Source organism: Eutrigla gurnardus (genome assembly GCF_963514095.1).
Source record: "Eutrigla gurnardus genome assembly, chromosome: 3".
In the NCBI taxonomy this organism is placed as follows: Eukaryota; Metazoa; Chordata; class Actinopteri; order Perciformes; family Triglidae; genus Eutrigla; species Eutrigla gurnardus.
The window spans coordinates 24180099-24198689 of record NC_139917.1 but is presented as its reverse complement, the minus strand read 5'-3'; the positions used below and the strand labels follow the sequence as shown (position 1 = coordinate 24198689).

The following is an 18591-nucleotide window of genomic DNA, read 5'->3' as shown; positions in this document are numbered from 1 at the left end:
CTGTACATATATACTGTATATATACACACACACACATATATATATATATAAATATATATATATGTCTGTGGATAAATATACACATATATATATAGAAGTAATTAAACAACAGGTGATAATCCAACAAATATGTTATAGATCCAGAAATTGCTTCGAGCAGTTATCCAGAGATGCTTCGCAAGTTGCCTATTCATTCATCCACCGCGAGCAATCCGTCCTGGTTCGGGAATTATAAATCCATCCTCCTTTTCAGTTGGCTTTACATCCGTTTTATTCTGAAAGCAGTCCTCAGTCTAGGTTTCTGTTTTCTGGACTCCAGTCATTATCTCCGCTGCAAATCTGTCGGGAAAGCAGTGAAGCCCCCAAAGGAAGGCGGTAAGCCGGGGAGCAGTGAAAAGTCCAAAGACAACTTCCATCTTGATCACATTAGGGATTTTGCTGACGCTGAATGCCGAGGAGCCGGGGTGGTGTAAGAGGGGCCGGGTTTTCTTGAGCCCACTCCACCCCTGCTCTCCTCCGTTCTATCCCTTTTCTCATCAGGTCCCCTCCCCGCTGGTTTGACAGGGAGTCTGAGTCACATCCTCGGAGCCCCATCCCCCGTCTCTCACAACTCACCCAGCACACTATACGCATTTATTCACTCCACCCTCTAATGTACTTTCACTCCTCACTATTTTAGAAACTTCCTCTCCACGTCTTCCCTCGCGACTTTTCTCTTTCTCAGTGGACTTTTCTCGTTCTCCCTTAGCTTGCTGTTTCATTAAGCTATGCAAGACTCCCACCAGTTGGTTTAGATTAGCAACAAGACAGACCGCCTCGTAAGACCTTTGGTTGCGGGCCAACAGAGATTGCTCTCGTGTTTTTTTCTGAGGCATGCTTTTTTTTGTCATCTTGTAACTCTACAAGCATTCTTAACCAAACACACAGGCAATAATGGAAAAACATACGATATCTTTACAGATGCGTGTCGAGAATGCTTTTTTTGTCTATATTCTGGATAAGCATATCATATTAATCAATTAAATATTAGACTACCATTTACAAAGCTCATCTCCAGTGAAAAACCTCCTGATTTACATTAAATGTGTGCTGTATAAATCCATAACATTCTCTATCCACATGCTCTATAAAGTTATGTCACCTAACTTTAAAACTTCAACTACGACAACATGTATCAAGACTTTTTTTTTCAGTCGAGACAGTTGCACAAAATCAGCGATGTGTCAAAGCAACAAGGACACCGCAAGCACGAGAGAACTGGAATGAAACCCCCTCCAACTATCCTGCAAAACCTCGGCCTCTAACCTCCCGGTCATCCAGATGTGAGGCGAGGCTCTGGTCTGGATGAGTCTTTTCTTAGGGGCCTCGCTGGGAAACTGTACACTGCCGTCAACGTTGGCTCTCCAGGGACACAGATGGTCGTACTCAAGGGGAAGGATCCAAGTTCAACAAGACTCCTCTGTAGCGAGTCACATGATGCTCTCTGTGGTTTACGGAGAGTGCAAAAAAAAAAAAAAACGCAGATCTTTTCCGTCACGGTAGCTTCCAAGTGGATATGGCTGGTGATTGAAGTGAAGGGGCCGACACAGGCCTGTAATTTAACAGGCCTCCCCTCTGACAATCTCACCATCCCGCGCAGCCACAGGGCAACTGGTCTACGTCACCATCTGACCAACACATGTTCAATCAACAACATGCGTAGCACTGAGATACCCATCGGCAATGTCTCAAGTACAGTGTGTGCATTTGTGTGTGAGCCGCACGGGCACTCAAGCATTACAAGTGGAACGTTGACACAAAATGTAGCATGAACAAATCTAAGTCGATAATATACAAAGCTTATCGCATGCCTATGTTTGTAAGATAAAATGTTTACTATCTAAGTTAAGTGCCAACATTTGACTGCGACTGTGAGATAACATGATCTGAAATATTATCTGTGTGTTCGGTCTATTTTGGGATGTAAATGACTCTGCAATGGATACAAGAGTTACTGTATTTGGGAATATTTGTTTGCCCTTTCGGAGTCATCGTCACTACAAGCCAGTCTCCGCCTCCCACATCACAGAGCATGAGCGTGAACATTCACACAGGCATGCATCGTTGCTCACATGTTTGGAGTGGCCGCATACATAGACCTATTCATGATTCACCCTATAATCCCCCGACTGTTCTTAAGTGGAGCAGTGAGGTTCCAAAGGAAACAGTCCCACATTCCTCACTGATATAGTTTATTATTGGAAAAAATAAGCCAGTCTAAATCATGGGCATTAAAGAAAACAGAGTGTTTGCCCATGTAGGAAAATGTAGGTGACGCCTGTTGAGAAAAAAAAAAAAGAAAGAAAAAAAAAAGCCTGCCCCTTCAATAACTGAGTCATTTTGAGTCCTCGCATATACAAAGGCTGCTGTGAAAAGATTTTGTTGCAGCTGTTTTAAGGCTTCTTTAAATAACCCTTCACTTCTATACTTGCCTTGTAGTTATGGAAAGCTGTACAAACGTATCGTGGGTTTATTTACACTAAAAAGAAAACCAAACAAAATGCCAGAATCTTGTCTGAAGATCTAAAAATAACATTGATAAACCACACCGAGATCCTCGCGATCCCTTCCTGTCACTTGCTATGCCCTGTGGTTAACGACTCCTTTTCAAAAGCCTTGATTCATGCCCGTTTAAATAACAGCATGCGAGGCTAGGGTGGGAACTTGAGCAGTCGCAGTTTCCTTGAATGAAACATCCCAATGAAGATGATGCAACTTGAATAGCGTTTAGAAAGAGACAGTTGAGGGCTACATTGCCGTCTTACTTTAAATCAACGTCTTTAATCATCTTGGTGTCTCGAGGTCTCTGTCATCATATAATTAATCTTGGGTCTAAATAAGTCGTCATGGGAGAAACAGAAGGGGTACTTGGCCATGGCCACTGATCCTGGGTTATAGTGTGGATGTTACCGTGGGAACAGGAAGTACAAGTTATTGAGGAGACAAACCATAACAATCTCCAGGCAAAAATAATCCATCTAATCTTCTTGTGAGAGGATCAGTCTCTCTCTCTTCCAGTGTGTGTGTGTGTGTGTGTGTGCGCTTGTTTAAATGCTGCACATGTTGTGTGGTTTATCAAATCAAATGATAGACTTGTGGGGCCTCGTTTGGAAAACACTGTCTCGGAAACGTCCCATTAGTGTCCCATGATCTTGTACTTCACAACAGCAAACATGATCATGTTAATACTGAACCAGCACACAATAAACACCAAAGGCACCAATTTCCTGTTAATACTCGACACAATACAGTTTTTATGTTGCTGCTTGTAAACATGATGTCATTTATCATTTATCTTATCTTGATTATAATACACCCGACAAGCAATTCACCTATTATATGCAGGCTAATTAGAAAATAGTAGTGTTTCCCATACATTCATTTATGTATGCTGGCCTGCTACAACATCAACATTAACATTTATTTTTTTTAACCATTCATATTGGTGAAATCGTATTTGACTGTAGCCCCTCCTTCCCCCGCTCTCACTCGCTCTCTCTCTCACAAACACACTGACAATGAACCCATCTGTGAAAAGCACTTTCTCTCCAAGGCATGCATACTCTGAATCAAAACACCATCACATGCGGGAAGAAAAAGAAGAGAAGATGGCATGCCCAATTCCTGACTGACTCGAATTGCATTAAAGCTGTCCAATTGTCCAAAAGTAAAATATTTGCATAAATTGTATTTTTTTTAAATAACCCAGCTACCAGCACAAATACAATCTAATCCTGTGGGAATCACTGAGGAGGATACTGGTATAGAATCAATATAAACAATATATTCCAAACAAGACCTTGATGACGATATGAAATTCCAGGAAAATTCTCCTTTTGAAAAACAGGCTTTAAATGTGACCTCAACCTGGACAAGCAGGCATAAACAAAAACTCCAACCAAGAAAGCTCTCACAACTCCAACTGCCTCTCCCCCTTACTCCTCGTGGCTGTCGTTGACTTATTCCAGACATCCTGGATCTTCATTCTCCAGGAGACTCACTCGTCTTGTCTCCCTCCTTCTATATGAACGGTATCCCTTTGGGAGTTTTTTGTCTTGCATGTGACGTATAGATTGTGAAGTCCATCCTCTTCCCAGGTCTTCACGGTAAAAAAGGTGCTTGTGTGGCCAAGGCCCGATTTCACACAAAACTAAATGACACTCCAAGGAACTTATGACCCACTGCGGCTTTCTTGACGTGCAAAATTATGTTTTAAATTGACTAACGTCATATCTGTAATTCATAGCACATTTCAAGATGTTTGTGTCTTTCATTGACTACTATACATATAAGGTCCCATGGGGAACGTAACATCCAAACATCCTGTTTCAGCAGGAATTGCATCTGACTAAAAACAAAAAATAAACTGTTTCTTCAAGGAGGATATGAGAGTAAGAGTCGAGTCCAATCGCTCCAACGATCTACCTGCATCTCAAACAGACTATTCCATATAGATCAAGGCAGGGCCAGTTGGGGGAGAACAGCTGGATTTCATCTGCGTTCTCCGACTCAAACAAATGCCCCCATAACCCTGTAACCACCGGCACCTGAGCACATTCTCATACCTTCAAATGTTTGCAAAGAATTAAAACTCTCCAAATGATTTGCCTTTTGGAATTCATCACATCCGCCAAAGCTTGACATTTTCTAACGGCTTGAATCTTGAAAGCATCTTGAGCGCAGAGACGGATAATATTTATCTTCCTGTCTTGTTGTTTTTGAAAAATGATTCTTGAGCTGGGACCAGAACTTATGAGGGCAAGGATAGTGCTGGATTTCTGCTGAACATATGTTGTGCTGGCATCCATTCTTCCACTGGAGATCCAGGAAAATGTGTTGTCCTTGGAAACCGTTGCCACAGCAGCATCAGCAGGAAATACTTGAGCTGAGGAGTCAGGAGATGAAGGGCCAGGAACTGTTTCACTTTACGATGACAGAGACCTCGAGACACGTATGTTTCATCTCCATGTTTGGATTTTGGTTCCAAATGTAACCACCCAACAACTATTCTTGTTCTGTCATCGACTTCCACAGGGCGTAGTGCTCATATGTTCTTCTTTTTTTTTGCTTTTAAACCAATCACAGCAATTATTAGGTGTGACAAAAATGTGCATGTGTATATGTCTGGAATTCAGTTTTAAAAAAGGGGATTATTTAGATGGTCTACGGCTGCAGGAATTTCGCACACGTCAGGGACACGACTGCACCGTCATAGAGTGAAAAGTGGATAAGATTGCTGCTGTTAAATATTTACTTTTGCTTCAGGTCTTCTACGCAATGCAGTATGCAGGTTTATAGTGCAATAAGAGCAAAAGGACAGTAATATGCAAGGCACTTCTGCTTGAGGAAACTGTTTGACATTCCAGCCCACTCAGGAAGTGCACCACAGGTCAGGAAACCTTCACTATGAGGAGAATAAAAGATGCCGTGACAAACCTCAAGACTCTTTTCAGGGGGAACAAATGGCTAATTCTTTTAAAATGGTATGTCAATTAGTGCAAAAAATGCTGTTTTTGAGAGTTTCTTTTTCAGTTTTTATGAATAAATATAACAAGATGCTTAAATAAACACAGAGACAGGATCCAACTGTGATTCAAGATCACTTACCATTTTCTTGGACTTGTAAATGTGCGCCTCTCAAAAGCTGCATGCAGTGAGGTTGCACAGTGAGTGAGGAGACCGTCCCTCAAGTGGAGCGCCTGCAGCGGTCTCTTTGCAAGCATGCACCCCCACCACAGACTGTAGACCCCCATGTCGCTGAGCAAAGATGGAAGTCCCGTAGTCCCCCAACAGCAGAGCCACCTGGTAGTGCAGGTAATGAATCAAACATTACGTATGTGATGGAAGAAAACGGGTGTAAAGACGTGACATGGGCTGCTGGGGGCGACAAAGCCTCATGTATCAACGTGGGGACACATAGATAAACAACCATCCATCCATCCATTATGTGTAACCCCTTATCCAATTCTGGGTCACGTGGGACGAAGGCGGCAAACTGTCAGGTGAAAGTAGCTTAAATGTTATGGTGAAAGTTACAATGTAGCCTTTCAGACATGTGGAAATAAACTTACAGTTACCAATTGTTACCAATAGCTTGAGCAAAGACAAGTCTGGGAGTGGAGCTAATCAAAAATAATTAACCTTACTCACCTTTGTGGATGAAATAGCAGCCGTACCTTTGCATACAGCCAATTCCGTTTGATAGTTAGTTTTAGTCAGTTAAGTTTTAGACTCGTTTGTAATTTACATTACTGCCATGACGAGAGAGCAGTCTATCATTATGTTCATCCACAAGTATTCACAGTTAGCTTTCATTACTTCAATAACCGGCGTCAAATTTAGCTCGTCAAGCGTCCCTACATGCCTCCAGTGTACGGACAGTAATGCTGCTTTCCATGCACCTCGGAACTTTCTACATCCTGCATGAACTTCAGTTTTGATTGGAAACAACACTAATAATACGATTAAAATAATAAGTGTATGTGGACTGTACAGTGTGTTAATTGAGTTGCATGTATAAGGACAGTTTATGAAACATCAACATAATCTCCTAAATATAAATAGCTATTTTTGGTATCAAAGAGGTCTACGGTTTCCTAATTCTTATTGCTATATTCTTTCAACAAAGCATACGTTTCTTCAGCGGTGTAATTGTGGATGTAAGTGGCAAAAAAAAAAAAAAAAAAAAAAAAATAGCCTCTGAAATATTAATCCTTATATCTCCGATAGTCATTGAAGGTAGCACAAGGAGTTTGTCTTCTTCCGCGTTTACCTGCGGCCGGAGTTTTTCACTTAATGGGCGTTTGTTTTCGATTTGAAGAGGTCAAAAACCAAGCTGCATATTTGCGTCCTTGTGTGTGTAATAGGTGGAAAGAGAAAGGGAAAGAGAAAGGGAAAGAGAAAGTGAAATGAGACGAAAAGTTTAACCGAATAAAAAGAGCACCTAAAATTTAGTTTTCGTTAAAGTTCAGCTGAAGTTGTTCGCAATGGGATGTTGTAGCAGCACCGAGGTAAGTTAGCCACACTGTAATGGAAGTTATGGCTGCTTTAAACAACAAAAAAACAATACAGGCCGTAACGCTAGTTCTTAGAGGAGTTTGAGACAACGTGTAACGACATAGCGTCACTTCTTCGGCAGTGGCGGCAGCTTGTTTTACAGCCTGACAACACAGTGATTTGTCTGCTGATCTCGGAGCAGCGGGGAAGCTAGCGCACCACATCAGTCACAACAACAAAACAACTAAGGGTATCTGTCATCCTCCAACGTCTGTTATTAATGCCTTTGCAGAGCAAACGCGACTGGAAACCGCTGGAAGACCGCAGCTGCACGGACATCCCATGGCTCATCGTGTTCACGTTGTTTTGTGTCGGGATGGTAAGTTTTCCGTTTAAATAAGCGGTTTTCCATCTTATTTGGTCCACCCAGCTAAAGCTAAGGCGGTCTGACACAACAGATCTGCAATCAGTCTTACATGATTAAGGGTAAGAATGTTGATTTTTTTTTGTTTAAACTTTTTTTTTCTTCTTTTTTTTTTAAACTGCATTGTCATTTTGGAGACTGTAGTTTGTGTTGGTGTTAAATGGGTCTATCCTGTTATGCAGCAACATTTTAGCCTCATAACTTTTTGGGGAAAAACGTAATAATAATAATGGGAGGATTGTAGGAAATTGTAAGTATCTCCCCCTGTTATATACACACATGTAAATAATGTAAATATTTGACAATATTAAGTTTTTCTCAGATATTCTGTGTCCCATCATATACATTTTGCTTCAAATAATAACAATAACTAATTATTTATGAGTAAAATATGTCTTGTTTTTTTATAGGGTGATATTATATTGTAATACAGTTCAACATCACCACCAACTACAGCTTCCAAAAAGTCAATAAAAGTACCTGAAAACATTCTGAACAAAAAAAAGGAACATTATAACCCTCATGAAAGTAGGATTTATTTTTTATTTTTTGGCAGATTAAAAATCACGTTTTGATTCAGAACGCAATGCATGGTGCTATCTGATTATCAACAAAATATTTATTCATCCCACGTTATCCTGCAGATAGTTAACATTGTTCTAACGTTCTAATATGTGTTGTCTGCAGGCGTGCATCTGTGGCTTTTCCCTCGCCACAGGAGCTGCCTCCAGGCTCATCTCAGGATATGACAGTTATGGCAACACCTGTGGCAAGAATAACACCAAGATCGATGGAGTACCCCTCAGTGGCCGGGACATGACGGAAAACAAGTTAGTCTGATTTGTTACAGATGATCTGAATGTGTGATATAGGGGTTTATTTCTTATTTCCTTTCCCTGATAAGATCACCCACAGTGATCAAACATTTGGTTATAAATTCAGTGTATTAAAGTGGGAATGTTGATACCTTGTTTACCCTCTGTAGTCGAGTGCCGGTGGCACAGAAGCAGACGTTCAACACTACTTGTTTGCCCTGCAAGGATTGCATCATGTAATCCTAATCTAATTTGTTACAGAGACCCGGTTACTGCATTTGTAAACACTCCCGTTCTGTCTGACATACTTCATGACTATGACAGATTCGCACTCACCTGAAAATAAAATATTGTAAATTCTCTGTTCAGGATAGTCTGCTTGGTTTGAGTAAACAGCTTCATTTGCATAAATTGAAGAGAATTAGTTGTCATCAGTGAGGAGGTTGATGTAGATTAATATGAGGAACACACAGTTACGATGACTCATGGTCACGCTGTGCTCCGCTGCTAAACTTCCTCACATTTCTGAATGAATAGCGTAGTTTTAAGGATATATATCACTTTTTCCTCACTTTTTACAATTCATCCCTAGGAAAGACTAGCCTAGTTTTTTTATCACCCGTGCAAATTCTCACAAATCCTCCCCTTGTCATAATTTATGTGAGAAGTCTTTGATTGTGTTCCTCCTTTTGGGCAGTGGCTTTCCATCAGCACGCAGGCTGTAGGCTGGAACAATGGGTCATGCTTTATTGATGGGCTGATTGCCCATGGAGGCTTTGAATAAAAGGCGTTTCGGCTACAAAGACGGATTTGTGGGACAGGGTAGCAAATGTCACCATCTTTCATTTTCTACCCAGACAGAAAAAAAATCCCCACTGGCATATAGTTATAACCAAATATACGGCTATTTTGTTCAAGGGAGATTGCACGAGTTAATTAATCAGATTGTTTTCTTCTCCTGTCAGGTTTGTTTTCTTTCTAGACCCCTGCAACCTTGACTTAATTAACAGGAAGATCAAGTCCATTGCCCTGTGTGTCTCCAAATGTCCTGCTGCTGAACTGAAGACGTACAGTGATTTAAAGCAGTTTGCTCTGAATAATGGTGAGAAAAGCACACAAGGGAAAATGGGTTAGAGAAAAGATACTTAGACGTATTCATGAGAAATTATGGGATATATATTACATACCGTTAGCATTACATGCGGACAGGTTTTACATTTTTTTAATGTATAATAACATTTTTGTTTTTTCTTGTTGATAGGATCTCATCTCTGCTCCTATGATGTTTCTCCAACAAGATACACAAGCAGTTCAGAGAAACTCACTAAATGTCCCAAACTCCCTGTTCCACCAAGGTAATCAAGCATTTCCTTTTAGGTCTGAATTAAGCACAGGCATCACAAGTACAGACATTATGTATTCGAGTAGAAGAACTTTTTCACTTTTTTAAAGAACTACTTTAAAAAAAGTGAAAAACTACAGGCTCTGAAATGTACTCAAGTATAAAGTAAAAATATCCCTATGAAGGACGTTTCTACTGGCTTTTTTGTGCGAGGCTAACTAAATCTCTCGTCATATAATTAGGAAGACAAATTCCCCTACATTAAAACTAAAGTAACAAGGCTGTTTTGTAAACTACTTGAGTATAAGTTTTTGTATTTCGTTACTTCCCACCTCTGGAATGAAGAGACGGGAAAGAGGGGTACGGAGATGGGAAGAGGGATAACATCACTGCTCCAGTTTTCAAACCCTCATAATGAATACAGGAAGTCTACCATTTATTTATTCATTCATTCGTTATTTATTTATTTATATCAGATGTAAATTCGAAAACAACATGTCAAACTATGCCTAACCTACCTAAATATAGATAGTCTGCCATAGTCTGTAGTGCTCTGTTTGAAGAACTATACATTCAATATAAATTAACCCATGTTTTTAAAATTTTTGCAGTAAGTCTATCCCACTGTTACACCGCTGTGTTCCTGTGGATATCAGCTGCTATGCTGAATTTGCCCAGGCATTCATCACATTCGTCAACGACAACAGTGTGCTGCGCCGGCTCATCACCGGGGTGATGGCCAGCAAGGAGATCATCATGGGCCTTTGTGTGCTTGCTTTAGGTATAACACACACATCTGGCATTATTTTTAGGCATATAATTAATTGCTTTTATGCAATAACAAATTACTGGTATGTTGCTTTTTTATCATTATGCTCTGCCGCTCCCACAGCACAGCCGTAAATGCTCATGAGGATTCAATAGGAAGGTGACTTTCGGAAGCAAAGCTATTTTTGTCATAAAAATAACAGGAAATGTTTGAGTGGTTACTCCCATTGTATCCACTTAAGTTTAGCCCACAGACATTAATTTATAGTCGGCTCTAACTCCTCCCGTTGGTACAGTGAAAAGACAGAACTGGTCCCATGACAAATTAATTTCTTATTTCTATCTGAAGTATTTGATCTGTCTGGTTTGGTTGTTTGGATTGTCAAGGCTATATCCTTCATAACAGGACAGACTTTCCATGTCTGGGATTTCCTCATTCAGTTACAAACCCAGGGCTTAATTACGTTGCATAGTTTAGTGTTTTATTCATGCTTAAGATGAAGCAGTATTTAATCGAACCGTAAAATGAACAGACACCATAAAATCAGATCTTTTCTGCAGCTTGATGTCACATTTTCCATGGTAGTAGTCTTTCATGTACTCATGATGCCCTGTGTTTTTTTTTCCCCTCAGTTCTGTCTCTGATCATGATGGTTGTCATACGTTACATCTCCAAAGTCCTGGTGTGGATTATAACGGTTCTGGTAATCATTGGATCTATAGGTAACTTTCCAAAGCACAAACACACCTAATTTATTTTTGAGAGTTTTCATACATTTAATTTCATTTTATATCACAAATTACTAGATCCACTTCATCATATTCAAACCAGCAGTGTTATCTGTGCTGGTGAGCTATATTATCATAATAGGTTGTAGAAATCAAAGGCATCAAATAGCGTTAAAGAATTGCAAAAGAGCATCAATAGTTTTCAATATTATCTTCGAATAATGCGCATATATCACAAAGTACGATGTTAGATTTCATGTATTTCTTGTGTTTAAAATCACTGTAGTGAACACAACTTTATTTATTCATTTATGTTGTATTTGATGGACGGATACAGTTCAGTTTATTGTATACAGACAAACTGAAAACGGCTATCCAATAACACTATCAGAGCAGACTGGAGGTGTCTGTCACACACTCTGCCTCCTCCTGTCACCTCACTCAGCACATCCTCACCACCTGCACATATGACTTGTGTGAGGAAATCAAACCGGTGACAGCTCTGGTTTAAACATTACACTCCATATGCTCGTTATGAGTCATTATCCTAATGCCGGCAAAGTTCACCTGATTGCTGTATGGCTTGATCGTCGTGGGCACATTTCCAAGTTGGTTTGGGATTTATAAAAGGAAATTGCACGCTAGCCTGCATTTTATTAAATCTGAATAGATTTAGCGTACATAGATTTCCTCAAATCTACATGTGCAAAGATTTAGTGTGGATCCTGTGTGTTTATAAATGAGATCCCTGATCCGTTGCAGGTGGGACTGGTGTCCTCTGGTGGCTCTATGCGGACCACAGGATAGCCCTCGATAAGAAGACCTTATCGGTTTTTGGGAGAGAAGTGGCCTCGGACAACGTTAAGGCTCTGCTTGTGTATTCAATCGGTGCGACTATTTTCACGGTATGTCTGAGTGAACAGGTTATTTAGTAATACTAAATGTGTTTTTTTCACCGGTTCAGGCTACTAATCTTTGCGTCCCCCTCCAGGTGGTTCTGCTGCTGGTGATGTTCTTCATGAGGAAGCGTGTTGCTCTCACCATCTCCCTGTTTCACGTGGCCGGCAAAGTGTTCATCCACCTTCCCCTGCTGGCCCTGCAGCCTTTCTGGACCTTCCTCTGCCTCATGCTCTTCTGGGTCTACTGGATCGCAGTGCTTCTGTCTCTCGGGACTTCAGGTGAGGACAAAGTCACTGACGCCATTAATGTGGATGCTTGTCGAAACTGCATTCACATTTCAAAATGCTATCTTGACGTTTCCATGCTTCAATACAGCTTAAATTGTCAGAGCGGCACTAGTTTCTAGCATCAGACGTATCCGTGGTACATTTTCCCAGGAAAGTAGAATATTAAGTTTGTTACTTGTGACATTTTGTCTTGGTTTGGTGGCATGACTGTCCTCCCACATTTGGAATCTTGTGCCAGTCTTGTGATGTGGGAGGATGGGGCAAAAGAACAACTTCTTTCTTCATCTCCAACGTCCCTTTTCTTTTTTTTTTTTTATTCCAGCAAAGTATTATTTAAAACAAAAGGCCACCACAAATGAAATCAAAACATCACATTTTCTTTCTTTATGTGAATTATGTGTCTGTGTATTTTTGCTAAGACTTCAAATGTAGGTAATTTCAAATCTGTACTGAAATATATTGCATATGTAATATATGTGTAGCGTTCCTACATCATTTATTTTGATTAGATTTGACCTTCTTCCCCTCAGAAATGTGGCAAATTATAGAGGAGATGTAATTGTGGGAAAAAAATGCTGTAGAGTACAAGTACTCTATTTATAAAATATAGATCCTGGCTAATATGGGAAAGTTTTCCATTTATGAAGAACGGTGATGACAAGGTCGTCGGTCATACATTACAAATAGACAGTTTATTGCACTTCTTTGCAGGTTGGATGCCCAAAAATATCTGACCCAAACTCCCGCTTGTGTTCCTTGACAGGGACACCAGTAAAGAACAACTCTACCGGTGTGGTTGAGTATCACATGCTGGGGCCTCTTCAGTACATGGTGTGGTATCACGCTGTGGGTCTCATCTGGATCAGTGAGTTCATACTTGCCTTCCAGCAGATGACCATCGCTGGAGCTGTGGTCACCTACTACTTCACAAGGTACGGAAGAAGTCGCGCAAAGTCATTTGCATTTCACCACATGGAAGACTTGGCCTCTTTGCTGCCATGTTAATTTGATAATTCTGGTTTTAGGCTGTTTCATTTTAATTACGTCTCTCCTCTCTCTATCCGATTAACTTCAGGAATAAGTCCCAGTTGCCAGCAACTCCCATCCTTTCCGCCATGCTACGTACCATCCGCTACCATCTGGGCACTCTGGCCAAAGGCTCCTTCATCATCACGCTTGTTAAGATCCCTCGTCTCATCCTAACATACATCCACAGCCAGCTCAAGGGAAAGGTGAGCTGCGGTTATTTAAAACTGTTGAGCCTTTAAGTGACAATTATCCGTACTTTTAATACATAACATTTTAATTGACTTTGATAACTGATTGATTTATTTTTTTCTTCACAGGAAAACGCCTGTGCTCGCTGCATGCTGAAGGCTTGTGTCTGCTGTCTGTGGTGTCTGGAGAAGTGCCTCGCATACTTAAATCAAGTAGGTTGGTGAAGGAAGGAGTGTTGGTGTATAATAGTGGAAACAGGATCCCAAGGATTTACAACGTACATGTCCGTGTTTCATCACCATAGAATGCTTACACTGCGACAGCCATCAACAGCACCAGTTTCTGCACCTCCGCCCGCGACGCTTTCGTCATCCTGGTGGAGAATGCCCTCCGAGTGGCCGCCATCAACACCGTGGGCGACTTTGTCCTCTTCTTGGGAAAGGTACCGCACGTAGACATGTTCTGGCCGATTGTCCGCTGACACTTCGCCAAACCAAACCGACCGTAGCGTTTTCTGGTCTGCTCCCTCAGGTGCTTGTAGTCTCGTGTACAGCGTTCGCCGGCGTCCTGGCTCTGAACTACCAGAGGGAGTACACCGTGTGGGTCCTGCCTCTTCTCATCGTCTGTCTGTTTGCCTTCCTGGTGGCTCACTGCTTCCTTTCCGTCTTTGAGAATGTGGTCGACGTTCTCTTCCTCTGCTTCGCCATTGACACCAAGTACAACGATGGCAGCCCTGGACGCGAGTACTTCATGGACAAAGCCTTAATGGTGAGAGGATCGCGTGTGTAAATGGAATTCAGAGGTTAACAACGAATGAAGTAACAAATTATTATTTCTTCAGAGGGCATTTTTAATTTAACTAGTTTGAAAACACTACTGATTAATGAAAGCAGGCTTGAGCCTCTGCAAACATTTTCTTTTGTTGTGGAACAGGTAGCTTCATGGGAATTTTAGGGGCATTGACTATGTTCATGACCAAATGTTTTTGATATATCTTGATCCGTTGGTTTGTTTGAGGGTGACGTTTAACTCATCAGTCAAATAACTGATCTATAACCCTCTCATTCGCTCCCCAGGAATATGTTGAGAACAGTAAGAAAATGGACTGGTACAAGTCTGGTGATGGAGATGGACGGGAGATGAAGTCCATGGTGAGTCTTTGCTTCTCACCAGTATGTAGCATGGAAGCTGTTTCAGTCCTGCTAGAAAGCAACAACAGAATATTCTTGTGAAAGTCAGTAAATATTTCTTTTCTTATTATTCCTTGAAGGCACGCGGAGGGACTTCTTCTTGAACAAGTACCAGAGAGACGGCCTAAACCACTAAAACAAAAACCACTCCAGAGCTTCCCAGCATTTCACTCCAGGGACATCACTATGATAACAATGCACTTTGTACAGAAGCTACACAGAGTTGCAATAAAAGATGCATTGTGTTTTTATTTTATTTTTTATTTTTTTAAGTAAAAGGGATTGTAAATTTAAAGTTTGACACTAATAGCTGTAATATGGCAAAAAGCTTATTTCGGTGTGTTTTGTTATTAATAAGATAACTTTTTTGTCTTTTTTCCCATTTTTAATAGACTGTACGATTTGACATGGTTTAACATGTTTGGATTTCTTTGTTACATAATAATGTTAGCTACGGTTTGAATGGTTCAGTGTACATTTTTAAATTGATAGCTAACTGTTTTGTCAAACGCTGTTAAAGTTGTTATTACTTCTCAGGTTTTATACTTAAATAAATTAAAACACAAATGTGTATGGTTTTGATTATTTTCCTCCTTTCTAGCCACAGGTCTATTGCAGGCCACTTCTCTGAATTTCAGCTGAAATATCAGAACATGGATGATTAGTATGCTATTAAATTCTGGTAATTATACTGTACATCGCCCACTTCCAGTCAGCAGGGGGCAGCTGATGAATTGAAACATACAAATATCCAGTTTTAGATTTGCAGGGTGTTTTTTTTTTTATTATTTTGCAAATGCTGAAACACAATTTCTTACACTAAGACCCCTTTTTGTTAAAACTCTACTCACAACAAAACATTAAAAAAAATCTGCACACAAAGTAATAATACATAGTTCTTTCCATATTCCTACTTCTTATTATAAAACTACTTCCAAGACTATTTTTTGTAGCATGTCATGAATATAAAACACAAATGCAATGTGGAACCAAACAAATTAGTGCATTCTCAGCTGATTGATGACTCAGTCTGGTATTTCAATTTGAACACTCACTAATGCAGATTACCATGTGTCGTTTTCTGCAAAAACAAAATAATTTCAAACAAGCAGACAATGTGCCTCTGGGTTAGTAGAGATGAGTGAAGAGGTTTCAATGACGGCCAACTATTCCTCAAATGCAACGTAGACAAACATTTGTTGAGAAAGACCGTTAGACAGTGAAGCTGTGTAATCAACATTAACCACCTGAGGGCAGCAAATCCTGTAAATGAACGGCATTTCCATTGTTTTTGCACCTCATACCTAAACCAACGAGGTTAGAATTCTCCAAATCCACTTAAGGAAAATAAATGATGTAAAGATATTATTCTACATTTCATGACCTAATTCAGATTTGATTTAGAAAATAAACTTAAATTAAGTAATTGGTGACTTCTTGGACACTCAGGAATGTTTTTGTGTAGTTACAACTGAATCAAATGTACATTTTAGCTGCATATTTGCAGGTATTTCTAAAACACATCTCCACCAACACATTTTAAATGTTATCTCTAAGGCCGTAAAATGATATTTGTACATGTTAAAACAAATAATACCTATTCTAAAGCTAAATATAGAATTTGTCCCTTTAAAATGAAATCATGGGAGTTGCAATGCCATTTTTCTGATCACCATGGAGGTAGACTGACCTGCCATGAATCTGATGCCCCATGTGTGTAGCCACAATCTACTGATCTATAGATTACTGCCTCGTCCCCGCCCGTTTCTTTCCAATCATCGATCAGCAGGCCAGAATCAAGCCACTAAGCAGTTAGAGGATATTGATGGGAAAGCTCTCTCTCTCTGCACGCTGCTGTCCGCCTTCATAAAATGCAGGAATCCAGAGGAAAACAGCTCGATGGCTGGAAGTGAGTCACACCTAAGTGATTTCTCACAGAACCAAACATTCCTGGAAGCCCTTTGTCAAAGAGGGGAAACCCCGTTCTGCTGGAGGCCAACGACTAGAGCTGACATCCTGAATGGGAAAGGGTATTTTTTTTAATTTTGCAATTATTTCACTTCAATGATTATGATTATGATTTCACTGCTTACTATACACAAAGCAGGCAGGCTCAGACGTGTGTGAGTAAGTAGCTGGAGTTTATCCAAACCAATCCCTGTTTGCTTGAAAGGAAACATCCTCAAAAGCTTATATATATATATATATATATATATATATATATATATATATATATATATATATATATATATATATATATATATGTATAAAATAAACCACATCACTTTATATTATCCTGTATTGGATCCTGAGAGGTTTCTGCAACATTCTGTAAAATATCTGCATATTTTGTGGAGCTAAACGAATCCCACATACTATATTTTAGCCCTTCTTTTATATTTAATAACCTTTATTTCATCCTATTTATTTATTTACTTTACATGACAGGAACCGTGTGTCATCCAATGCTCCGATTGAACTGGGAACTCGTTTCCAGCCATTAAACCCCCCCCCCATCCTTTATGGCTGTCTATTGTATGCGCTGACTCAGGCCCTGTAACCTGAGCCTGCTAAGTGTGTGTTAGTGTCAGAGAGTGTATTGACCAAACAGTGACTTCACCATTAAGACGAACCACACTGCCTCCTCAGCAGCTTATAGGCCCGGAAGCTCAACTCAGGCCTTTTTTTCCCAACTGTGCTTACATTTAGAGCACGATATAGAAGAAGGCATTCACACATATCATTTAGTGCTCAGGAAGTTTCATTCCAAAATTCATGAAAAAAGCTCAAAGCTAGACCTTGGTGGCCGGTCACACCTCCCGCAGCAACGACATCACATCATGCTCCGGAGTGTGGAAGTGATAAAAGGTCCTCCTGCGTCACAGATTATTGCTTATCCAAGAAACCTGATTTCCGAACATCATAAGTGCTTCCTGCAATTTGAGGCATTTCCCATCAGCGCTCAGTCCTGCTGTCTCCCCGTACACTGGCAAATGACTTTTTGTTGTTGGACGGCCGCCAACGACAGGCTCTGCTGTGAGGAAATTAGCCACAGAGATGGTATCGCTCCACATTTCTATGGTCAGCACATAAAGGGAGAGGAAATCGGTGTGAAAATGAACATTTGATATTTACCCAGTGGCTTCCCTGTCTGGACTGCTGAAAGGTCCTGTTGCCAACACACACACCCACACACACACACACACACACACACACACACACACACACACACACACACACACACACACACACACACACACACACACACACACACACACACACACATTACATTGTCCGTACAAGTTCCTGTGGACTGCTGTGTATAAAAACTGTTGTTGTGACATAAAAAACAAAAAGGAAACAAACTTTTCCAGGCCAATGAGCCTTTTTCCTGCACTAATTCCTTCAGTGTATGTGTTTTGCTCTCCGTGTGTCCACATGTGCATGTATGTGTGTGCATGCATGTGTGATGTGGGTGTGACGATAGCTCATAAAATATTCACCCGTTGCTCTCCTGCATAATGCACGACTGTCCCTGCACACAGAACTCGTTCGCCGGCAAACAAACTGTCAGCTTTTCTCTCTTTTTTAAAGTTGGTGATGCATGAATACTTCCAACTTATGGCAGGTGTTGTGTCATTTATATCATAAGGCATTGTGGTACTTGTGATTTCTCAGTTCCCACATATTCTATTAATTGAGCAAGTTCACCTTTTATAGCACAGAAGCCGAGCGACTCGTCTGTCTTGTCTTAAATCCAATCATGCGACACAGAAGCGAAACACTAAACATGGAATCGAAACTAACAAACAGAAGCAGGCGTTCGCTGCATGCGTTCCCGTCCGTCCTCCCAGGAGCAGCCAATACCACGCAGTCAGGCAAA

At 40.5% G+C, this 18591-nt stretch overlaps 1 protein-coding gene across 1 annotated transcript; it reads left to right on the top strand.

The window, feature by feature from the left end:
• Nucleotides 1-6866: 6866 nt before the first annotated feature.
• slc44a1a (solute carrier family 44 member 1a) lies at nt 6867-15279 on the top strand. Its single transcript, XM_084005928.1, has 16 exons — nt 6867-7049; nt 7328-7414; nt 8147-8289; nt 9240-9376; nt 9536-9629; nt 10228-10397; nt 11018-11107; nt 11876-12018; nt 12105-12291; nt 13064-13232; nt 13376-13532; nt 13647-13730; nt 13823-13960; nt 14050-14286; nt 14595-14669; nt 14789-15279. The coding sequence occupies exons 1-16, from the start codon at nt 7026-7028 to the stop codon at nt 14810-14812; spliced, it is 1959 nt and encodes a 652-aa protein (XP_083862054.1). The 5' UTR covers nt 6867-7025; the 3' UTR covers nt 14813-15279.
• Nucleotides 15280-18591: the final 3312 nt, after the last annotated feature.

Coding starts and splice junctions, on each gene's coding strand:
- slc44a1a (XM_084005928.1), top strand. CDS start 7,026: ATGGGATGTTGTAGCAGCACCGAG. Junction 11,108..11,875: donor GGTAATCATTGGATCTATAG/GTAACTTTCCAA, acceptor GATCCGTTGCAG/GTGGGACTGGTGTCCTCTGG. Junction 13,731..13,822: donor GCCTCGCATACTTAAATCAA/GTAGGTTGGTGA, acceptor TCATCACCATAG/AATGCTTACACTGCGACAGC.